A 23,860-nucleotide genomic window follows, 5' to 3' on the forward strand; every position below is an offset into this window, starting at 1 on the left:
TGGTTATCAGGGGAAACTCATTTTAATATAAATTTACTTATTTGTGTGAAATACAAGCTACAAAATCCAAAAGCCAAATAATGCTATGACATTTGTGCAGGCTGTGTTATTGCCCTGAGGTGTAGGTGTTAATGTTGTGTAGTCTGAGAACGCATACGGAATGAAAAGCCAACAGAAAGTGTGTTAGGAAGGTGTTGAGGAGCCGCCGGAACAGCTTCAACGTGCCTCGGCACCGATTCTCCACGTCTGCAGAGCTGTACTGGAGCGATGGAGAACCGCTCTTCTAAAAGATCTTCCCTCAGTCACTCAGGCGTTCAGTTGTGTTGAGATGTAGAGTGTGTGTTAGCAGTGTGTGTGTGTGTCCTTTTCAAACTATTCAGTGATCCCTCGTGCCCTGTGGATGGAGGCGGAGTCATCCTGGAAGAGACCACGCCCATCAGGATAGAAACGTATCAAAGCACGCAAGCAAAAATAAATAAATTCCTCCACAGTTTTTTCTTTCCTTCATCACCTTTCTGTATTCTTCACATCTGTGGAAGTCCATCAGTCGCCTGTGGAGCGATCGTCAGCGTGTGCACGGGTAAGAAATCGATGTGTAAGAGGTTGAAGTGAGGGCGTGACGTCGTGTTCTTGCATTAATCCATGATGGCCTGCACACAACACATGGCTCTGATCACTTCGCTGTAACATTCCAGCACCATGACGTGCGCTGAAATGACCATCGGCGTAGTTTGTTGTTCGATACACGTCTTTCACTTCTCCACTCGCTCGGCAGCCCTGACTCGCAGCCTACGCCCTGAAGGGAGGATGACTGAAGTTTCAGTCCATAAACTGAGCTCATGAGATCTGCACTCTGGTTTTCTGACTGCGTTATAAAATAACTGCACCTTTCTCACAAACATCTCACAGTGAAGGGTTCAGCTTCAGCTTCCAGCTTTACCTCTGACTGTTACAAAGCGCTGGCACTGGAGACTCCTTCCATACATGTTACATAAATAAACGTCTCCTCACAAAACATCAACCATTATTTTTCACTTTTTTATTATCAGTCTGCTGTGCACGTCCCTGTGAATGAGCTGTTACTTAGAGCGAGTGCACTACTGTCAGAGCTGCTGCTCTAGAGAATTAATCAACACCTGACGACCAATCAGAGTGCAGGATTCAGCAGCACTGTGATGTCAGAAATAGCTCATGTCTATTCTGTGTTTGATGGATTTTAAAACTGTACAAATAGCACCACAGTCGCTCATCCTTATTTCTGGATAGAGGGCGGGGACTCTCCTATTTACTCCTGGTCCACGCCCCGCCCTTGCATGTGACGTCACTGGGTTTTGCCCAATCCCCGTGCTTGTTTTTGTTGTTGCGTGCGAGGCATGCTGGCTTTAAAAGTGCAGCCAGCTGAGAGAACCGTGAGCAGCTCTGTGACTCTCTCTCCTTCTCTCACTCTCTCTCTCTCTCTCTCTGTGAGTCTCTGAAGAAAAAGGAAAACGAGGATGCGTGCTCAGTTCGTGGCGTGCGCGTGCGTCCTGTTCCTGCTCTGCGCGCCGGCGTCGTGGGGCGCGCGCGTTCCCGGCTGCCCCGATCGCTGCGACAAGTCGGCGTGTCCGCCGATTCCCGCCGACTGCCTGGCCGGGGACGCGCTCGACCGCTGCGACTGCTGCCCCGTGTGCGCGTCGGGCGAGGGCGAGCAGTGCAACACCCAGAGCGACTGCGCCGAGGGCCTGCGCTGCTCCGTTACCGACGGCGTGGCCTACAGCGCCACCGTGCGAAGGCGCGCGAAGACAGGCGTGTGCACGTGCGAGAGCGCCGAGCCGGTGTGCGGCAGCGATGGAGTGACGTACCGCAACGGGTGCGAGCTGCGCAGGGCGAGCGGGAGCGCGCAGCGTCAGAACCAACCGCCGGTCATCGTCGTGCAGAGGGGCGCGTGCGGCAAAGGTGCGCAAAATTCATCCCTGTCTATGGGAATGCAACACTGATGAGTAGTTTCCCTGCAGATGCACTGCATTCCTCCCTCTCTCTCTCTCTCTCTCTCTCTCTCTCTCTTTATGAATTTAGGAATAACTTTTACCTAAACAGCTGCATGTGGTAGTCCTTAAGATCAGAGATTGTGTACCTTTAAATGATGTTTCAGTGTGCACTATATTCACGTTCTGCAACCTAAACATAAGAAAGACTGTAAGGAGGATCAGTAGCTTTATTTCTGCGAGTGCACGTGTCTGATTCTGTCAGTTTCTGATCAGATTCAGTAACTGTATGTAAACAGGGATAATCACTAAGCCGTTCTAACAAGCCTGTCATATGATCCGAACTGGAACACCGACTGAACCCCAGACCTCCTCGACATCCCAGCATCAGCGCCTGACCTCACTAATGCTCTTGTAGCTGAATGAACACAAATCCCCACAGCCACGCTCCAACATCTAGTGGAAAGACTTCGCAAAAGAGTGGAGCTCATTATAACAGCAACCAATTCAAACCGGTTATTCTAATCGAACAGCTAAGCCGTGTCCAAGTTTATCGTTTCTATAGTAAATGTTTTCTGTAAGGACATGTTTATGTAGGTGACATTTGTGGAAGGAGTCTCCAGTGTCAGAGGTAAAGCTGTAACTCTGATATCTTCAGGACAGAGGAGTTTACGCTTCGTTGCGCTTTCTCTGTTATGTGACAAGCTGCGTTTTGTTTTGTTTTTTTTGAGAGAGAGAGAGAGAATAAAGAGAGACTGGTGAGGGAGCGACTGTTTATAGCTGCTATAGCGTAAGCGACAACAGGAAGTAACTTGTTTTGCGAACATTACGTATAACTACAAACTAATAAAAAGTAACATGTATTGTTTAATTAATAAATAATTGTGATTGGTGGCGATTGCTGTGGTACGAGAGGAATAAAACACTTCAGGTCATGCTGTTATAGGAACATAATCAACTTTCAGGTGACATCAGTAACTTTTTAACAAGTAATTGTTGATTATTTGCCTGTAATTACACAACACTGAGTGTGTTATTAATCTAATACCACAGCAATTTGGCAATAATGAACATTTTTTCTTTTAATTAAAGAACGACATGATCAGATTTTTTAAAAAAAGAAAAGAAAAGTTGAAGTTTTTTTCATCTTTTAGACGCTCAGCTGTAACCTAATAAACACCAGCAGAAGTGTTTGTTAAAACCTTCCCTCACGAGGACAAGTAAAACATGCTGGTGGGTAAGAAGATAAATAAAAAAAAAACGTGTGAAAGAATTGTCGTTCTTAGCTTAAACATTACACACAGCTAGCAGAGGCTACGATGAAAGGATTCTCTCTGATGAAAGAGAAATTAGTCCATTTCGAACTCACTGAACTAAAGTTTTTCCCCCAAAATGTAAAACTCTTCCAAACTACGTCCCCTGGTTGTTCTGAATTGCTGATATTGAGCATTTTTGTTAATGCTTTCCTGTAAAAAAAAAAAAAATCCTGGCCAGCTTCCAGCAGCTGGTGGTCTGAGCCAGACAGCCACGACCGAGCTTATAAAATAAATCTCTCAGCGCTTTACTGCTTTCTTAAGTGCCGTGTGTGTTGAGGTGCATCGTGGCTCAGCAGAAACTTTCCAAACAGAGTTATATGAAATGAAGGAGGTCCGTCTGAGGTTCAGAGTGTTTGGGGAAAAGAGGTCATGGGTGAAAACATCTCTGAGGTTCAAGCCAGGCTAGCTGAGACACTTCCTCTCGGACCACAGTCAGGGTTTAATCTTCCTTAATGAGATTAATCTATAAATAAATAAAATAATGACGTAGCAAGAGTTTGTGCGAGAGAGACTTTTGGAGAGAAAAGTATTCTGGGTCACTTTGTTTTGAAGCTTTGTTTTGTTCTTCCATAAGTGACTTTCATCCTCGTCACGGCTCATCTGTCCAAAAATAACTGCATGTGCCTGAGCTGTTCCGAGACTCCGAGCCAAAGCTTCAGAGCTTCTCCTCACACGCCGGCTGTTACGCTCGACCTTCCGATGCATCACGTGATGTAATCTCCAGCTGGACTTCAGGACGCGGGTGTTATATAACCTCCCTGAGTGGATCTAGCTCGAGCTCAAATTCTGCAGGCTACAAAAATATCCACAATATTGCATTATGGAATTATTTCTTTGGCAAAGGTACAGAAATAAAACGTGCAGAATGCAACCCAAGCACAGTTCAGGGCTAAAAGTGCCAGTCCAAATAATTAATCACACAGCTGTCATCAATGAAGTGATTCTGATTAACCCCAAATAAAGATCAGCTGTTTATATGAGTTTCTTCACATCTTCTTGGTTTCATCAGAAGCCATGTTCCTCAAAGAGCTTACAAAGCTTGTACAGGGTCTCACTGTGGAAAGGAGTAGATCAGGAGAGGGGTATAAAAGAATTTCCAATACATTAGATGTACCATGGAACACCGTGAAGGTCATCATCAACAAGTGGAGAAAATGAAGCACCAGAGTGACATCACTAAGAATGGGATGTCCCTAAAAAACTGACTAAAGGACAAGACAAAATCTTACCAGGGAGGCTGCCAAGAGACCCACAGCAACATTAAAGCAGCTGCAGGAACATCTGACACGTACTGATGACTCTCTGCATGTGATAACAGTCTCTCGTAATCTTCACGTGTCTGGGCTACGGGGAACGGTGGATAGACAGAAGCCCTTTCTCATGAAAAAAACATCTAAGCTTTAAATCACCCCAAACCATGTGGCCAAATGTGTTACGTTCTGATGAGAACAACGTAGAACTTTCTGGACATAATCCTAAAAGATATGTTTGGTGCATAAACAGGACAGCTTATCACCCAAAGAACACCATAGCCACGGTGAAGCATGGTGGTGGCAGCATCATGCTGTGGAGCTGCTTCTCTTCAGCTGGGACTGGAGCTGTAGTTAAGATAGAGGGAATCATGAATAGCTCCAAATTCCGGTCTATTTTGGAACAAAACCTGCAGGCCTCTGATAGCCAGCTGAAGATAAGGAAAAATAATTTCACCTTCCAGCACGATAACGACCCAAAGCACAAATCCAAGTGAAGAAAGGAACAGCTTCCGAGGAAGAAGAAGATCAACGATTTGGAATGGTCCATCAGAGCCCAGATCTAAATCCTATCAGAAACCTGTGGAATGATATGAAGAGGGCTGTGTGCTGAGTTCCCTCGCTATCTGATAGATCTGGAACCTTTCTGCAGGGAAGAGTGGAATAAAATTACCGAGTCGTGATGCGCTCAGTTGGTAGACACTTACACAAAAACACTGAGCGCTTTTATATCAATTATAAGCAAAAGGTGCTTTAACAAAGTGTTAGTTAAGGGGTGTGTAGATGACAGAGGTGGTGTGACGGAGGTCATTCTGTAAATAACCCCCCTCTCTCTCTCTCTCTCTCTCTCTCTCTCTCTCTCCACCCTGTGATAGCACGACTGCGTTAAGGCTTTTAAGTTGGAGTTTATGTTGGTGTTTGCCTCCACAAAGTGAGCTTTCAGCATTTTGGGCTAAAACAACATTCCAGAGGTTGAATGTGTTTTTATGGTCATAAACATTAGCTTAAATGGTGAGTGGGCAATGTCACGGCGCAGCCAACACACACACACACACACACACACACACACACACACAGTTTTAGTTTCGTGAGTGCTGAGTTAGCATCGGAAAAGCAAGCTCACTCTTCAGCTTCATAGCCGATGGTGGTCTGTATACAGAAAAGCCTCATAGGGTGTTCTCATCAACACCGCGCGTCTTACCGCTTCTGTCAAAACTATTGGCACCCTTAATGAAAAAATGAACATGTGCCTTCACAATCATTTGCCGTCGTCAATTAATTCTCTATCACAGTAGGTTTCTATAGTAACAGCTCGTTCACAAGGACGTGTACAGTGGAAGCTCCACTATTTGGTAGGGGAGATGTTTATTTATTTTAACATTCATGGAAGGAGTCTCTAGTGTCAGCACTTTGTAACAGTCAGAGGTAAAGCTGGATCTTTAAATCCGACATCTTCGGGACAGACGAGTTGACGGTGTTTCTCGCTTTCACACCTGCAGCGTGGTGACAGTAACTCTGCTACATAACTCCACCCAGCTGTTGATTATTTTCCCTTTATAAATGCTACATATTTGTAAGATGTTTAAAATAGGGTGATCTGTTTTCTTCAGAGGTCAAAATCAGGAAAAAGTGTTTTGACATACAGCTACGAGTCAGAAGAATTCTAGTTTTCCCCTCACTAAATAACTGAGGCGTGTGATTTGCTGCAGTCCTCTTTGAAAGGTTTGTGCAGAAATAAAAGGCTGTGCTTTCTGTCAGTCACGGTGACAGTGTTAGCGATGCTGCTGCTGCTGCTGCTGCTGCTGATGATGTAATGTGTTTAACATAGGAGCTGTTGTTACTCATGTCAGTGTTATAGCGCACGTGCCAGAACATTTAGCAGACATGTTGCTGTGAAGAATGTGCTTTTCCTGGAAATCAAACCTTACTTGTGTTCTGCTAATAAGCAAGGCCATAACTATCCCAAATTTGGTCATGTGACCTCGCTGCGCTATTAATGCTACATTAAACAGGCATTTAGTATATAAAGAGAGGGCGTGACTGCAGTGAAGGAGGCGTGGCTAATGTTCCACTCACTCCTAGTGAAGTAGGCAAAGGAGGCGTGGCCTTTGTACCTGTAAGTCCTAGTGAAGGAGGCGAAGGAGGCGTGGCCTTTGTACCTGTAAGTCCTAGTGAAGGAGGCGAAGGAGGCGTGGCCTTTGTACCTGTAAGTCCTACTGAATAGATGAAGGAGGCGTGGCCTTTGTACCTGTAGGTCCTAGTGAAGGAGGTGAAGGAGGCGTGGCCTTTGTACCTGTAGGTCCTAGTGAAGTAGGCGAAGGAGGCGTGGCCTTTGTACCTGTAAGTCCTAGTGAAGGAGGTGAAGGAGGCGTGGCCTTTGTACCTGTAGGTCCTAGTGAAGTAGGCGAAGGAGGCGTGGCCTTTGTACCTGTAAGTCCCAGTGAAGGAGATGAAGGAGGCGTGGCCTTTGTACCTGTAAGTCCTATTGCAGTAGGTGAAGGAGGCGTGGCCTTTGTACCTGTAAGTCCCAGTGAAGGAGGTGAAGGAGGCGTGGCTTTTGTACCTGTAAGTCCCAGTGAAGGAGGTGAAGGAGGTGTGGCCTTTGTACCTGTAAGTCCCGGTGAAGGAGGTGAAGGAGGCGTGGCCTTTGTACCTGTAAGTCCTAGTGAAGTGGGTGTGGCCTATGTGCCTGTCAGTCACAATGAAGTAGGTGTGGCATAGAGAGCACTCTAAATCATTTCCTTTCATACATTGGATTATTAATTATGTATGGAGTAAGCATTGTATCGATGCTGAAAAAAGTAGCTTCCTATCTCATTCATTTGTACGTTAAAGTATTCAGAGTGAAATCCATCACGTTTGTCTGTCTGTAGTGGATCATTTTTATCCCACAAAACGTGACTGCGTGCCCAGACCTGCTCCGAATCCACAACCAGATGCAGAATATTTATATTTATGAAGGCGAAACGGTTTCATAAACGAGATTCCAGTCCAATGAATGAAAGACACAAAGAGTAGTGAAGCTTTATACTTGCATTCTTTTCCATGGCTCAGTCATCCGAGACACTTAAGGAGAAGTAATTGGAATTTATGAGCGCCCACGTATTAGGAATGGAAAATAACTACGCGTTAGCGGCTCGCTAGGATCATGGCACATATGTTGTGGTTAGCATGCAGACCAGTACGTGTAAGCTTAGCCCATCTGTGTTTGATTAATCGTTATCGTGTTGTCCAGACTGTACCATGCCGTACTTTAAGCAAAATGGCAAAAACATTAAAGATTAGGCTGCAGTTAATCACAGGGATTTAGTATGTCATACATATTTCCAGACTGGGGGAGAAAAAAAAAAACAAAGAACCGGAAAGTGCCGTGCGGAAGAAGAGAAAATATTACAGATGTTTTTTTTGTTTTTTTTAAACTCCGGTTTCATAAGGCGTGTGTTTCATAAAGTGTTATGTATCCGCTGGTTATGGATGGTTGGCAGCCAAAAAATTTTTTCTTGAACTTTATTGTCAGGGCAAGTAAAGTTTATATGGAAAGACTTCGCCTATTAACAGCCTCAGGGACCATAAAAACAACAAAAAAAATATCTGGAGGTGAACAAACTAGAGCCATAATCTCATTTGTTTGTGTAGACGTTACCTGTTATCTTAAACCTGAGAGAACATGTTTGTTGGTGAGATGTTTGGGTGAGATGAAGTCTGATTGTCAGAGAATGGAGACCTGACATTGGACAACATAAAGATGGACTTTTATTTGAAAAGCAATTTGTCAACAATTCTAGTTTTTAACTTCTTAATGAAGGACGTGTCGTACTTTTTATCGTGAAGTTAGTTCCTGTTGTCGCTTACGTTATAGCAGCTGTAAACACTCGTTCCCTCACCAGCCTCTCTTTATTCTCTCTCTTGAAGTTAATAAGACAAAAAAAACGCAGGTTGTCATGTTACCGAGAAACCGCGAAGGAGCGTAAACTCCTCTGAGATGTCGGAAAACTTAAAGTTACAGCTTTAAGTCTGACACTGGAGACTCCTTCCATGAAGAAATGTTAAATAAACGTTTATTCTCCTTACAGAAAACTTCATCATATCAATGATTACACACGCAATTAATGTAGAAACCATAACATATTAGAACGAGGGCATTAATATAAACCTGCGCTACTGTCAGAGCTGCTGTTATAGAGAATTAATCAACACCTCCTGACCAATCAGAGTGCAGGATTCAGCATGTATAGATTCTGTGTGTATAGTAATGTCCTGTTCACGGTGAAATATTGTGTCTTTTCTGCTGGTTTCTCAGGTCATGACGGGAATCCTGACAGCCTGCGTCACAGATACAACTTCATCGCCGACGTGGTGGAGAAAATCGCACCTGCTGTGGTCCATATTGAGCTCTACCGCAAGTACGACTTCTGACTCACACACCTCTGTGACTCAGAGTAGCAGCGACTCACTGAAGTGTTTCTCTGCGCAGGAATTGTTATCGTTTGTGTACTAACAAGAACATCTGGATCTTCACAGCTGCTTCTGTGGCGTTTCCTCTGCTCGTGTCTCTGACCTTTCTGAGCTGAGAAGATCATAACACATTGATCTTGACTCGCTCCATTCGCGCTTGTATTTGATTAAATGACGTGTTTTTTTCGGTATAATCCGTATCTAACGATCACCGTCAGGGGATTTTGGATTTCGTGGCGGCATTCTGATATCCGATACCTCCAGCTGATTGTCCGTGTGCTGCACAGAGTAGAAAGCCGAGATCAGATGTGCAGGGACGTATTTTCTGCAAGTCATTCACCAGAGGAAGTTCCTCGCTCTCCGCTCCAGCAGGAAGGCTTTAAGCCGGGAATGTTGGCCTTGAGAACAGTTTTCTTTTTTTTTCTTTTTTTTCTTTTTTTTTTGTAGGGGAACGCTGATGCTTAAAATGAGACGTTTCTCATCAGAACTGCTCCCAAATGTCCATTTAACTCACTAAGAACTACTCATGAGAACATTTGCTCAATACTACGAGGAATAAAACACTTGGGGACGTGCCGGAGTAGGAAAATAATCAAAGACGGTGTGGTGTGATGAAGCAGAATAACTGTCACCACCTCAAAATGATTGATTTTCCAATAACAGCAAGTTTTATTTATTAAAGATTGTCGTACTTTTTATCCGTTTATAGTTACATTTAATGTAAAGCAGGTCAGTTCCTGTTGTCACTTACGTTATAGCAGCTATAAACACTCGTTCCTTCACCAGCCTCTCTTTATTCTCTCTCTTGATGTAAATTAGACATAAAACAAAGGCTGATTGTCACCGAGAAACCGCAGTGAAGCGTAAACTCCTCTGTCCTGAAGATGTCAATACAGCTTTAGCGCTGACACTGGAGACTCCTTCCATAAAATAAACATAAACATAAGCATAAACATCTCTTCACAAAATATCAATGATTATACACGTTCTTTATCTGTTTATTATCAGCTGAGCGTCTGCCGTGCACGTCCCCGTGAATGAGCTGTTACTATAGAAACGATAACGTATTAATATAAACCTGCGCCACTGTCAGAGCTGCTGTCTTCCGACCAATCAGAATCCAGAATTCCACAGCGTTGTGGTATGAGATGCTCTTAGTCTCCCAGGTGATCTTTGGTGATCTTAACCATGTAAAATGTGATCTTATTTATTTCTGAAATGTGTTTTATGTTTTCTGAGTAAAGTAACTATCTGGTTGTTAGTAATAATGGTCTCCTTTTGCTGTTGAGTAAGCTTTGCTAATCTTGCAGGATGGTGTTCACTAAGCGGGAGATGGCAGTGGCTAGCGGCTCGGGCTTCATCGTATCCGAAGACGGTCTGATCGTCACTAACGCTCACGTAGTGGCCAACAAACACCGAGTCAAAGTGGAGCTAAAGTCAGGAGCCACGTATGACGCTAAAATCAAAGACGTGGACGAGAAAGCCGACATCGCTCTCATCAAGATCGACACTCCTGTGAGTCCAGCACGCTTGATTAGTCCGTCTGGTGTTAACAGGGAGCGTAAAGATGAAATGCTAACATTTCCCCCAGAACTCATTCCTTTCCTTAACATTTACTAACACCAGATCCTGCGTGTTTTATGATTCCAGCGTGTGAGGAAGTAAAACATCTTCCATGCTTTGTATATTTTGTATTTTTAATTAATGACCAGGTCTCCTAAAGTAACATGATGTGAGATGGTGTGGTAGAATTCCAGCGAGCAGCCAAAAAAAGATGAAAAGTGTGTTTTTTCTGCCTACACGCATCAACTTTACATACTTTTCAGACACCTGAACTTTACAAAACCGTAAATATATTGTTCTGAAAAATGACACGGAAATGCTTTTATTTAGTTTTCTAACGTTGCCTTCGTGTCTTGATGTTTTTTTCAGGAGCAGGTTTAGCAAACACGCATGTACACGCCCCCGTGAATGAGCCGTTACTATAGAAACCGTAACGTACTAGAACGAGCGCATTAATATAAACCTGTGATTTACAGCTGCCCTAATTTACCTCCTGACCAATCAGAATCCAGAATCCAACAGTGCTGTAGTGTGTGTGGTTGAGAAACATGCAAAAGGGAAATATATTTTAGTTCCAAAATATAAAGGGTTGTCCCAGACTGACACACACACACACACACACATCGCATCACATCACACACATCATGGTGTTTGATCTGTTTTAAGATTTGTCTGTGGTATTTTTCCCTTTTTTGTCCTCCTCAGAATGTAAGAGCTGAGGAATGCTTTGCTTGGCCATGCGTTACACTGTGGCCTGGAGATTTCTGATAACCGTATGGAAGATTAAAAATAGTTTCGTGCCTGAATATGTTTCTGAGCCTATTTTTGTAAAAAGGCTCATGACATTAGTGTTTAAAAATACAAAAGATGCATTTTGAACGAGCACCTTCTCTTTCGTTCAAAAATGAAGATTCCAGTTCTTCTACACAATTTCCACCACATCTCCACCATGTCTCCTAAACATCTCCTAAGCGTCTCCTAAACATCTCCTAAACATCTCCTAAACGTCTTCTAAACATCTCCTAAACGTCTTCTAAACGTCTTCTAAACGTCTCCTAAACGTCTCCTAAACATCTCCTAAACGTCTCCTAAACATCTCCTAAACATCTCCTAAACGTCTTCTAAACGTCTCCTAAACGTCTCCTAAACATCTCCTAAACATCTCCTGAACATCTCCTAAACATCTCCTGCGTGAGCAAGACCTGTGTGACTTCTGAGAGGTTGGCGAACGCCCGTGCCATGTTTCTGTGCTTAGTCACTGCTGCACTTTGAATAATTAATGTTGCACTCCCATCTCATATTCTCCTCAGCTGGCAATTTTCCTGCAGCACAAGCTTAATCATCTTTATCGATGGCTTCGTTTTTTCCTAGCCTGGAGTGTTTTTGAATGAACACTTCACCGCAGATGAGCAGGAGCATTGACTGGGCTGCTTTCCAAGGCCGTGGATCATCACTAACTTTTTCCAAACTCGTTAAGGATTGTACTTAAAAGCATCCGCCGCCTCTTTACTTGCACCGGGTCTCATTTATTGCTCTGGACACGAACAAATTCATTCGTAAATCGTTCACAGTTCTGCGTAGTATTCGTGAACTGATCAGCTCCAAATCGTGTAACTGTTGAGTTACTGTGATTTTTATATACAGATTACGCTGTCAAGTTTAATTTAAAAAAAAAAAAAAAAACAATTTAATGAACAACAATCAGCAGCTTTTATAAATCTGGCAGGAGGTTTTATTTCAGTTTGGCCACAAAAACATTTACACACAACAGTAGTAAAAGATTGATAAATGAGGCTCGTTGTTAAAGCCCACAGATTTTAATCTGGTCTTTTAATTCATAGTAAATTGTGGTAAAGTGCGTAATCATGGTACAGTCTCTCCAGAAGCACAGAGAGCCTTTGCGGAGAGTTCAGCAGCTGAACTCTCCGCCCATGTTGCTTGACACCGGACCACAAAGCAGTCCTGAGAGCAGGGGTACGCAAACGTATCTTGGAAAAGCAGACAGAATGAGAGCGTGCTGAAACACGTTCTGTCTGAGCTCGGTCTGTTTTTTTCATAGCGTGCTAAGAATGAGTCTCGGCAGGCCCCTGCTCCAGTTCAGAAAGCTGATGAGACACGCAGGGTAGTTTCCATCCACATGCTTTTATGCCAACTTTAAATTGGTGTGTCAGGAAATCAGCATGCAGAGTTGGAAACGACACAGAGGTCGAGGTGGAACAACTGCTGCAGGCCTGCCAACCTTTACGCACTTTATCACTCAGAAATACTCCAAAAGAGTCTTCTTTATTCCCCAATAACACAGCAGACGAGCCACTCGACATATGAATCGGGAATTACTGTCTGATATTAACTGACCCCCTGGAAGCCCCGCCTCCTTCCCATTAGTAATGATTTTGCTGGTGCGTTCATCTCGACTCCCAGGTTCCAGTTTGAGTAGACTTAACATCAGTTACATATATTTATTAGGGATGCAGTGAAAAATTCTGGCCAAAAATAATCAAAAACAAAAAGATTAAATACACCTACAGCCAAGTGTCAAATCTAACGCTTTACTAATAATTTTAATGGTCATGATCATTATAAAGCCCTCCTGCGGCAGTCTGCACAGCATGGTCAAGCCTGTCACAGTAGAAGCTGGTACAGTGGAGTGTGTGCGTATATTCGGGGTTTTACGGTAAACACCAGGCACTCGAGAGGGAAAAATCTGCAGCTTGTCTGTTTTAGTTAAATAAGACGCTTTACATGCACACTTTCTTATTAATTGCTGTACGCAACATCTCTTTTTTTTTTCTAGAATAGGAAGGAAGAAAGTGCGCATGTAAACACACGCTGACCTTCATTCTAAGCCGTAATCCGTAGATTACCTGATTATACTATCAGGTGTATTTCCAGTGTACACCATTTACAAAGCGCTTTTTTTTTTTCAGCTGAAAAGAATGCTGGAGAGGTCAGAATTTTGCACTCTTCTGCCGAGAGTATGTGACTGATCAGCACCGTTGCCTCCGTTCTGCCAGAACACGAGCGAATTCCAGCAAGACTGACTCATTGCCGTGCACATCGAGGATTCTCCAACACTTAATCATATCCCTTGCTGAGAAGATGAATGGAGGCTCGTGTTAGCCATTAGTATTGCGCAGAGAGAGAGAGAGAGAGAGAGAGAGAGACATCATGTTTGCATTTGTCATGCATCTGCATGTGTAAACACAAATGTCTGTAATTAAACTAAAAAGCACAAAGACGTTTTGTGGGATTAAGTTATTGAATCTTGGTGATAAGTTAGAGAGACGGTCACAGCTCCGGGGTTCAGTCCTTTCACATGTGTCAGTGTGGGTTTCATGCAGGTACATGGATACGGAATGAACAGATAATGCGCTCTAAACGCAGATACGAATAGGAGGCGCATGATTGGTTGGTGTTTTTTTTTAGAAAAGTTTTCCATGAATGCTTGGTGTTGCGTAACGTGTTTACAGCATTCATTCATCCTTAGTAACTGCCTGGTCAGGGTCATTAAATTAAGCTACGTTTTTTTTTATATTTTGGGAAACAGAACCAATTAAATTCATTAATTTGAGACCCATTGTGAACTGGAGTGATGTAGGGTTCATATTTAATTAAAAAAAAAAACCTTCCGGTTTAGGCCACACCCACTTCGGGTTTCAATCCGAGCACTATACAGATACAGGTACAGATTGCCGTACAGCTCTAGTGTTTTGGCTACGCTAAATTTCCCCTAGGTGTGAATGACGGTGGACTGGCGTCCCGTCCAGGTCCCAGATTGTTCCCGGGATAGGCTCCAGATCCACTGCAGCCCTGACCAGGATAAAGCGCTTACCAAAGATGAATAAATGAATAAGCTTGTCACAGACTGATTTTTTTTTTTTTTGCAGATCAGCATGTGCTCATGACAAACCCTTGTTGTCCAGTACAAAAGCCCAGTCATCCCTTACAAAGACTCTTTATCTGGAATATCCTTGGACCTCACCAGTCATGTGTAGCCTCTGAATGGAGAATAACATTAGGACCTCCATTCAGATGCCTCTAAACCAACAGCTGATATAGGACAGGAGCGAGACGTCTCAAAAAATGGCTTCACCTTCTAAATGCCTTCGGAATCGCACATCAGTATTCAGACCTTCGACGTAGCTACAGACTTCTGTGCTATTCAGAAGTTTACAGGGAGTAAAGTCTGGTGTGTGTGAGGCGTAAAAACCACCATGTCCTTCTTCAGTCCAATGAAAATAGCTTTTCGTCCTCTGATTTGTTTGCTGCTAGAGCATTATGGTGTGCTTGTGTGTTTTCCTTTTTAACTCTGAGAGTGCAGAAGTGCTGATCCTGATACAGCCATCTGTAGTGGTTTGGTGTGATTCGGACACGTGACTGACTGTTTGTAACTCGGTGTCGTGCGAGTCGAGACAGGGAGCTTTTCTATTCCTGCGAGAGGCTGGATTGCTCTTCCACACACTCGCGTTGGTAAATAGTCACAAAGTAAACAGCAACATGTAGGGCCCGAGCTCCTGTTATTCGATGAAGATTTCCATGATGAATAGTGACTAATAAATACACCTAGAAGGCATCCCACCTGTGGTTTTTACTCGTTTGCTGATTGGTGCCAAGCAGAAGAAGAATGGGGAGTTTTTGGGCTTGGCAGGAATATAATCATCACATAGTCAGAGTTTGAGGAGTCTCTGGGCAAATTTGCTCGTTCCTTCTTGTTCACCAGGACAGAGAGTTTTTTTAATCCTTCACTGTGATGCATAGTCAAAGATTTCCTGATAGGGAAAAAAAAACAAATCTGTTAAAAGCATGAAGAAAATGAATATAAAAGAAATCCAATCCTACGTCCTGTTCTCTGACTGGTGTGTTTATAGATAAAGTGATTGGATCTCTAGCTGTGTGTTTTAGCTCAGCTCTGGTGTTGCCTTGTACGTCTTTCTGATGCCTGCTGGACAGAGTGCTCAGATTACTTTGGCAAAAACAATTCCGGCTTTTTTGTTAGCCCAACTGAGAAACCCTCGGGACGGACAGTTTCAAACAAAGTACTGCAACTTTGGAAAGTTCATCATTTCAGCCTCGGAGCTCATTTAGTGTTTTTTTTTTTCCTAGGAAACAAAAAAGGCACCATGCCATGGCTTCTTCTTTTTAGCAGCTCTTGATTCCAAAAGATCATCTGGGATTCATTTTAATTTCATTGAGTTCTTACGCACCGAACCGTACACTACAGACACATGTTCTGAGAGCGCTGCTGGAGATGAACCTCTGTAGATGTCTGAAATGAATATGTAGTGTAAATCTTGTATGATCTTGCATTGAATCATCGAGATCTGGACCATCAACGGCTCTGAAAATAAGCCAAAGGAAGGAGGAATTTGCATGGAGTACAAGGTCTCAGAGGGGAGGATTGACCGTTATAATCCCTGGTGGAATAAGATGAACACATATTTGCTGTATCATATCATGAGGAGGTCTTGGACAGTTACTCCACCACCTGTAGTAACAATAACACGCTTGTTACTGTAAGTCTTCAGAAAGTCACCATATAGCTCATACTGCATGTGTGCAAAACTTTTTTTAATTTGGACAAATGTCAATGCCAGATGCACACATTTGATTTTAGCCTCAGGTTTGAGATATTATTTTTCTCCTCAAGAACAGTAACAAATCAAAAGATTAAGAAATGGGAAGGTTACTTATGTTCAGGGTTGCCAGATCTCAGCAAAATTTCCAGCCAAAATCTAACAGGAACTGAAACTAGCCCAAAAGGTTTAGGCATTTGAGATGCGTTCTTCTTCTTTTTCTCAGTCTTTGCATAGGAAACAAGGTCACTGTGGTGCGCACGCATTTCTGATTCACAGTATCTGTAATACACCTTTTTTTAAATCATCACCTGGTACAAACATTATCCACTCTATAATCCCAGTATAATCCCAGTAATCTTTCCAGTATATTCTACAACAGAAATGGCCTTGTACACTGTAAATGCTCTGTCTGCACTTGTACTCTCACTTGGTTTGCCATAAACTATGTTTGCCAAAAAATTTTTTAATAAGATCTTGGCAGGCGCGGAATATTTTTAAACTAGGGCACAAAAATGCCATGCATGGACTTGCTTTTTCCACTTTATTCCAGAACTTTCCCGCTTTAACATAGAGCTCATAGTGCTTGAGATCCCTCACTGGACACAGGACTGGGAAAACTCATCCACAAGAACAGATAGATTGATTGGACACCTCTGTAATAAACCTATCTTATCCGGATCAGGCCAGCGTGGGTGCAGGTTTTCATTCCAACCAAGCAGAAGCCATACCTGAGTCTACTGAAAGCCAAGATCATCTGATTGGAATCAGGAGGTGGAATCAGGTATGGCTCCTGCTTGGGTGGAATGAAAACCTGCACCCGCGCTGGCCCTTTATGGATAAGATTGGACACCTCTGGTTTATTAGGACTCTACAGAGGAAATACCTTTGGTGGGAAAGCTGGTTTCAGTTACGGTGTTGCATGTTTGAGCTCCGGTCTCCAGTGAAGACTGATAACGCATGCAAATCATCAACTTGTCTGCCCAGCAAAGAACATGTCCACAAACAATATGAACAAAAGGCTTCCACAACAATATGATGTAATTGCGGAGTAAACGGATGTCCCACGGATATGATGGTTGTTACAAACAAGGCGTGCCCAAACCGAGTCATTCCAACTATCGCATAGGTTTCACTAGCATGCTAAACTCACTATCCTCAACTTTTGATTTATTTAATGGTCTCTCGTACTATTAATGTCTTATTTATATTTTACTTTGCTTTTATTCACTCTTTGTAACAAAATATCCTCGTTCTCGTGTTCTGTCATTTGTATATGTACCTCCAACAGCTCGCTTTAGTTTATCTTGTCAGCACTTTGCAGCGAGCAGTCTTCTTCCTGTAGTCTTTGTGGAAATTATGATGAAATTTTAATAGCACTAACTGTAGTACTGGAGCACTTGTGAGTGGATGGAGGTGGTTTCATTTTCGCACAACCCTCACAGACATCATTCCTGCATGAAGTGTGCTGAGGCCTTTAAGTGAGAACCACTTTATATCTGTATCTTCCATTGGTTCAAATGGCAAGTTGCAGATACTGCTTAGCACTAAGTAAAGATCTCACTACAGGACCATCATCTGCATGGAAGTCAGAGATGTTCCTTGTCCTTAAAAAAGGTTTTGACTAATTTATGCACTCCTGGAGGCAAATTATCAACCAGCCCCTGGTGCAGAGACAATGCTGCCATGTACACCTGAAGGGTTGAACCAGAAAGAGATGGTTCTTCAAAGTTCTTGCTGTGTTTCACACCATAGTGAGAAGACTGTGCTGGTATACAATCAGGACTATATGTGGAGCACAGTGTAAAAGAAGAATAAGAAGAAAGTCTTTGCCAAAGTACACTGAAATTAATTTCTTCGCATGTTCGAGCTTGTTAGAATGTCGGGATCAGACTGCAGGTCAGCCTTGATGGAGCAGATAGGATTAAGGGCCTTGCTCAAGGGCCTAACATTGGCAGTTTGGTGGGTGCTGGGGTTTGAACTCATGACCTTCTGATCAGTAACACAGAGCCCAGAAAAGATATACAGCTACAGATGTGGCCAATTCTGTGCCAGAGCATCCTGGCCCAAGGTGTCTGTTACTGTCAAATCAACTTCCACTCTGCTGTAGGTGTTCAAAATCAACTTTGTGACTTTTCGATCCTGGGCGCAGGGCTTCTGCTGTTCCACTGCATCAGCCCGATAGTTAGGCAGCTCTAGAGACAGAAGGTGTGAATCTACAGCAGTTCCAGAGTTTGCTTGGTTGATGTAAAACACCACCATGGCTTGGTCAGGCAGCACCATATTCTTTCTAGTATTCTTCTTTTAAGTCTGAAGTTTCTCCACACACCCTCCCAAACGTCCTCCTGTTTGCAGAAAGAATAGATAAGGAAATGTGTTCTGGGCCTGAGAGCCTCCTAGCCAGCTCACAGACTTGTTTCTTGTACTTATACAGTATATGCTTGGGAGACTGTATGTGAATAGGAATTAGTCAAAGTCCCCATGAAATGTCTTGAGTCATAATTGGATTCCGTATGTAAACATATTTCCTTTTGAAACAGGAAGTCAGAGTGACGTGGTGTTCAAATGCTTGACTGATTTACACAGCAGTCAATAGAGTAGATTAGCGAACTAGCTAAATATGAAGAGCATTTAATTGGATGAACACAAGACTAGTATGGAGATATCAAGAAAGAAAATTTTAATCATTTTCCTGGACGTGAAAAACTATCAAATTAAAACTGGAATATCGCCAAAACTTCTTTTTCTAGCTATACTGTGGTATTGGTGAGACTATGACCACCATGATACCAAAGGACAGGTCCAAAAACTCTGAAACACCAATTTTGACCTCAGGGGAGCTTTAAAGTTGACCAAGCACTCCATGTGCACACAGCAGTGTGATGATTCAACAGTTGTGTGGTCTCAATAAACAGATTTTCATCCCTTTCTAGGCACAGTAAACTGCCCTTCTCGCTTCTCATAAGTCATCAGTGGAAATATTCCAGTTGTAAACATGATGGATGAGGCTTCAGTGAGTCACATACAAGTTGTTCAAGGTTCAGGAGACCAAATGGGTCGCGACATTACTTTAGACTGGAATTGGTTAATATATATGCCAGAAGTAATTTGTTTCATCCAACTGGAAATCTGAGTCACCATCCTGAATGTTTGGGTCGCTTTCCAAATTATATTTATTAAAGTATTTCCTCTAGTCCCTAAACTAGACGTCACAAGCCCATGTTGGGTCACTTGATTTACAAATGGGGTCACGACATCATTTTAAAAGGTTTCTGGGAGTCTCATGCAAGCAAGCCACATTTCACTCCTCACTAGCGTAGGAGTTCAGCTTTCTCCTTCCATCTCCCTCTGTTAGTTCCTAAACAACATCGAGTGTCTGACTCAGTGGAACAACAGAGGTCAAGAAAACAAACATGAAAATATACTGAAACATTATTATTAACATTATTAAATATGGATTTGCCGTTAGTGTGACTGTAAATAACGAGGAGGAACTAAATCACTGCAAAAACAGAGAACACGGATATGTCTGTGCATGCACTGAAAATGATGATGAAGGTCTGTAGTGAAAAAAAACCCAGTAGACCAAGGCTTGGGGTCACAGAAAATCTCACATGTGGGAACTCCTGTTGTAGAACTTATGGGTTTTCATCTGCCAAACATCGAAATGGACTTGATGTAGCTGTTCTGGTGAACATGTTGCTGAACATACAGTATTTCATGATAAGCTGTACAATCTGAAATCTCAATCTGAAATAGATTAATGGTGATTGGTGAGCATTTGTCAAATAAGCAATCTATTTTTTTATTACATTAACTATGAACTGGAAAACTTTAGTATTTTGGGTGAGTGTTAAGACCATCTGCTCATGTTGTGGTAACCTGAAAGAGAGAGTGGGCTTCCCTTCCACTAGGGCTGTAATCTGTAGGGCTGAATGCCATTGTCAAGTCCAGGATAAGTCCAAGACCAGGACTAGTCAAGGTCAAGTCAAGATCGAGACTTGATGATTAAGACCAAAAGGTCAAGGCCATGCCTTTACTTTACACTGCCCCAATGCATGGCTTTATTCACGCATAGCACCAATTATTTCTAAAAGAAGGAATTGCTTATTGTCAAATATTGTGCATGTAAAACGAAAAAAACAACACAAACATTATTTTTACAAACTCTCAGTTGTGGCTAAGACAATATTTAGTGACACCAGTGCACAAGACTGAGACAAGTCCAAGTATAAATGCCAGTAAGTCTGAGACAAGTTCAAGTCAATACAAAAAAACATCTCGAGGCCGGACTGGAGTCCAAGACCAGACTCGAGTTCTTAAATATTCACGGAATTTATTACATACCCAGAATATAACAGGATATCATTAACCACAAATACTTCAGCAGCACTGCAAGAGACTAAAGCTACTGCAACAAGCGTTTACTCAAAGTGAAGAGAGTCAGAGATAGTCTGCCTCCTCTTTCTCTTTCTCTCTCACTAGCACCCCTCTCTGGATTTTTTATTGGCACAGCGCCCCCATAGGACCATTAATGATGCTTTATGTACTGTTGAAAAACCAGAGAAGACACAATCCAGCATATGACCACAAGGAACATTGTGACAGACGGCTGTAACCGTGAGGTAATGGGAAATGGATTTTTATAAAACCAAAGCTTGTCCGTTCTTCACAACTGTACAAGCTGTTTAGATTTTAAATTGTACCCTATTCTGCCCTATGTCCAGGTTTTTGGTGAATACCATCCAAGCAAAAAAAGTGCACAAGGTGTCTAGCCAGTGACACATACTTCCTCTGTGGCCGTGATGCCTGGGTTCCTGCCGAGTTAACTGCAGGGCACCACAACCCAACGTCCTCCAACAAACACCAACAAATCTAGACATAGTGTTGGCTTGAAGAAGCTGTGTGACAGTTATTGGAAGCCTCTAGAACAGGCAGCTTTTTTCCATCATTTTCACACTGTTTTGGTGCTTTTATATTTCAGTTAGTTGATGCACAAATGTAATGCTAGTTTAATTCAACGTGGCCATGAATGTCTCCATCAGTGCTGCAGTGTTTAAAGAATACAATCACTTTTCAGGATCTCGCTATTTATAGGCTGTTTTATTTGTGCTGAGCTTCAGTTTCCAGCTTCAGTGATTCAGTGCTCCTTATACCTTACTGATGGATGGAGGATGCAGTGTGTACAGCAGGTTTTAACACCATGTTTAACTCCAGCCTCAGTAGCGTCCAGAATCGAATCTGGGTCGGTCTCTTCATACCAGCATGCGCCACTGATCTGCCTCTAGCTAAGTGAGATCTTGTGCAGTCAAACAAACCGTCCTCTGGTGTCCTTGAAAGAGATTTGCAGACATTCTTGGTCCAAAGAATAAGAACAAATCTGAAAATACAAGTTTCACTCACTCCAGGTAGCTACCCATTGGCTCAAGGTTATTGGTTTGCCTTCCCTCACTGTGGATATTGACTGAGTAATAAAGTTAGGTGGCAGAAATAAGGTTCCTCCACAGGGTTTCTTGGCTTACTCTATGCGATAGGAAGAGTCCAGCAATCTGGGAGAGCCTCAGATTAGAAATCCTCCACATTGAGAGGTGGTTTGCTTACCTTACAAGGATGCCCGCTGGTCAGTAGAGCTATATCAGGCAAATCCCACTGGATGGAGACCCTGGAGCAGACCCAGGACCCACTGGATAGATTATATCTTACAATTTGCTTGGGAACAACTGAGAATCCCCCAGCTGGAATCCCTGGCTTGGGATGAAGAAGTCTTGGCTGACCTTCTCAGCCTGTTGCAACCATGGCCCCCACCAAGAGAAGCAGAAGGAAAATTAATCTAATAAAATGATGTACAAAAGGTTTGAGAGAGACAAGGGTACTTGACATTCAATAAAGTACTTCTGCTGAACAATGCTAAATAAGGATCACTAACCACTATACCAAATGTCAAAGGAGGCAAATACGCAAACCCTCCAAAGAATTTCTTAAGAAAGTAGGACCCTGGTGCTGTGCTCAGTCTTCTTTTTTTTTATCGATTTGGAGTTCAGACTGGTGTATAGTTATGCTTAGTTGCAAACAGTCATTCGACACCAGCATAAGCTCAGCATGTCCTTAAATTAGCTCTCCCACAAAATACAGCTAAAGGTTACAAGTAACAGTAAAATTGCAGTACCATTGTCATCACGCTGTTGAATAAAAAAGATGTTGCCTCAAATACAGGATCTGGATAAGATGATGCATTGTATCACATTGAAAATGACATGTAATTTGGTGACTACATTTAGAAAAATCCAAATTTGGTGCAGAATATGGCCTTTGGAGTGAAAGAACATGATTGTAGGTTGCTGGGGGTAGAAGATTCGGAGGCGATGTTGGGCGGTATTTTTGGAAAGAGTCACTACATTTTACTGCACTGCAGGAGGAGGACATGCAGCTTAGTTGGGTTTGTTACTGTGTTGAAAATCTTTACTGTGTAGGTCAGTAGACAATATGGGGTATGATGAATAACGTGAGATGGGTTGGTCTTTTTAAATAAAGCCTGTCTTAAAAAATTCGAAAGGATATTCATACAATTTTTTTGCTATATCTTTATTTGCTAGACCTACAGCTGGTAATGCACTAAACATTACCCTGAATTCACGCTGGATGTGTCGCACAAGGGTTGTGTGAAAGCCTTGGTCAGTCCACACTGGACGCATCTCAGCTACGTTTCCGTACAAGCTACTCACAAGAGAAAGAAAAACACCCACTTCGATTTTAATCTGTTGTATCAACTCCAGCATTCAATTATCAGTTATGAGCATGTAAATTTACTTTATATTACCTATTTAAACATATTATATAACATAGCTATATATAGCTACTATTTTGGACCTAAAAAAATGCCGTACAGGCCACGCCCACAAGTGAATACAAGCGACACTGGTAGAGTGAACACAGGGTCACAGCCTTAAAACCTGCTTGCGTATCACACCCTAGGATTCAAATAGCTTTTTATGAATATGCTTGAGCTTAGTGTAGGTTAAAAAAATAATTTGTATTGCAGGTGAAGCTCCCAGTGCTGCTGCTGGGCAGCTCAGCTGATCTGAGGCCCGGCGAGTTTGTGGTCGCCATCGGCAGCCCCTTCTCCCTCCAGAACACTGTGACGACGGGAATCGTTAGCACCACTCAGCGCGGCGGCAAGGAGCTTGGTCTCCGCAACTCAGACATGGACTACATCCAGACCGATGCCATCATCAATGTAAGCTCAAATTTTATTATTCTTAAACCAAATATATCACTCAGTGGGTTACTTGTGTTACACCACGTATCAAAGGACAATGGTCAAATGCTGCTGTACAAAAATGGTTTAAAACTGCAATATAATATTATATGAGACAATGGGATGATATGTGACCTCATCTAGTCTGGTCCAAAGTCTTCAAAGAAGGTTATAAAGTTAATATTTTAATCCTATAGCTCTTACTATTTTATGAATTGTTAGCTGTTAACTCCTTTTTACCAAATGTAGGCTACACCTGAGGCCAAACTAACCCAAAAAACATATAATGCCTTTTAGAAGTGCCAGTAATAAAGACTTAAAAGTTAATGAAGACTCCGAGCCTATACAGGTGAATAATATGTGAATTTCACTTTGTTCATAATATAGTAAACAAAAAAATTAAAAAGTGCAAACAAGAGCAAAGCCATTGTTCCTTACCCCCTTTTCCTTCCTCTCTTTCCAACGGTGCCAACAGTTGTTTAAT

The 23,860-nt window shown here is 42.6% G+C and overlaps 1 protein-coding gene across 1 annotated transcript in view; it reads left to right on the forward strand.

Annotated features, from left to right (window-relative positions):
• The first annotated feature begins 1,400 nt into the window (after window positions 1–1,400).
• Window positions 1,401–23,860, forward strand: part of htra1b (HtrA serine peptidase 1b) — a 29,457-nt gene continuing 6,997 nt past the window's right edge. Inside the window, exons 1-4 of the mRNA XM_026928163.3 lie at window positions 1,401–1,935; window positions 8,831–8,933; window positions 10,296–10,500; window positions 23,161–23,355. Of these exons, the coding sequence (XP_026783964.2) occupies window positions 1,494–1,935; window positions 8,831–8,933; window positions 10,296–10,500; window positions 23,161–23,355 (945 nt within the window). The 5' untranslated portion in view covers window positions 1,401–1,493. The remainder of the gene's footprint in view (window positions 1,936–8,830; window positions 8,934–10,295; window positions 10,501–23,160; window positions 23,356–23,860) is intronic.

Source organism: Pangasianodon hypophthalmus, chromosome 12 (genome assembly GCF_027358585.1).
Source record: "Pangasianodon hypophthalmus isolate fPanHyp1 chromosome 12, fPanHyp1.pri, whole genome shotgun sequence".
Lineage (NCBI taxonomy): Eukaryota > Metazoa > Chordata > Actinopteri > Siluriformes > Pangasiidae > Pangasianodon > Pangasianodon hypophthalmus.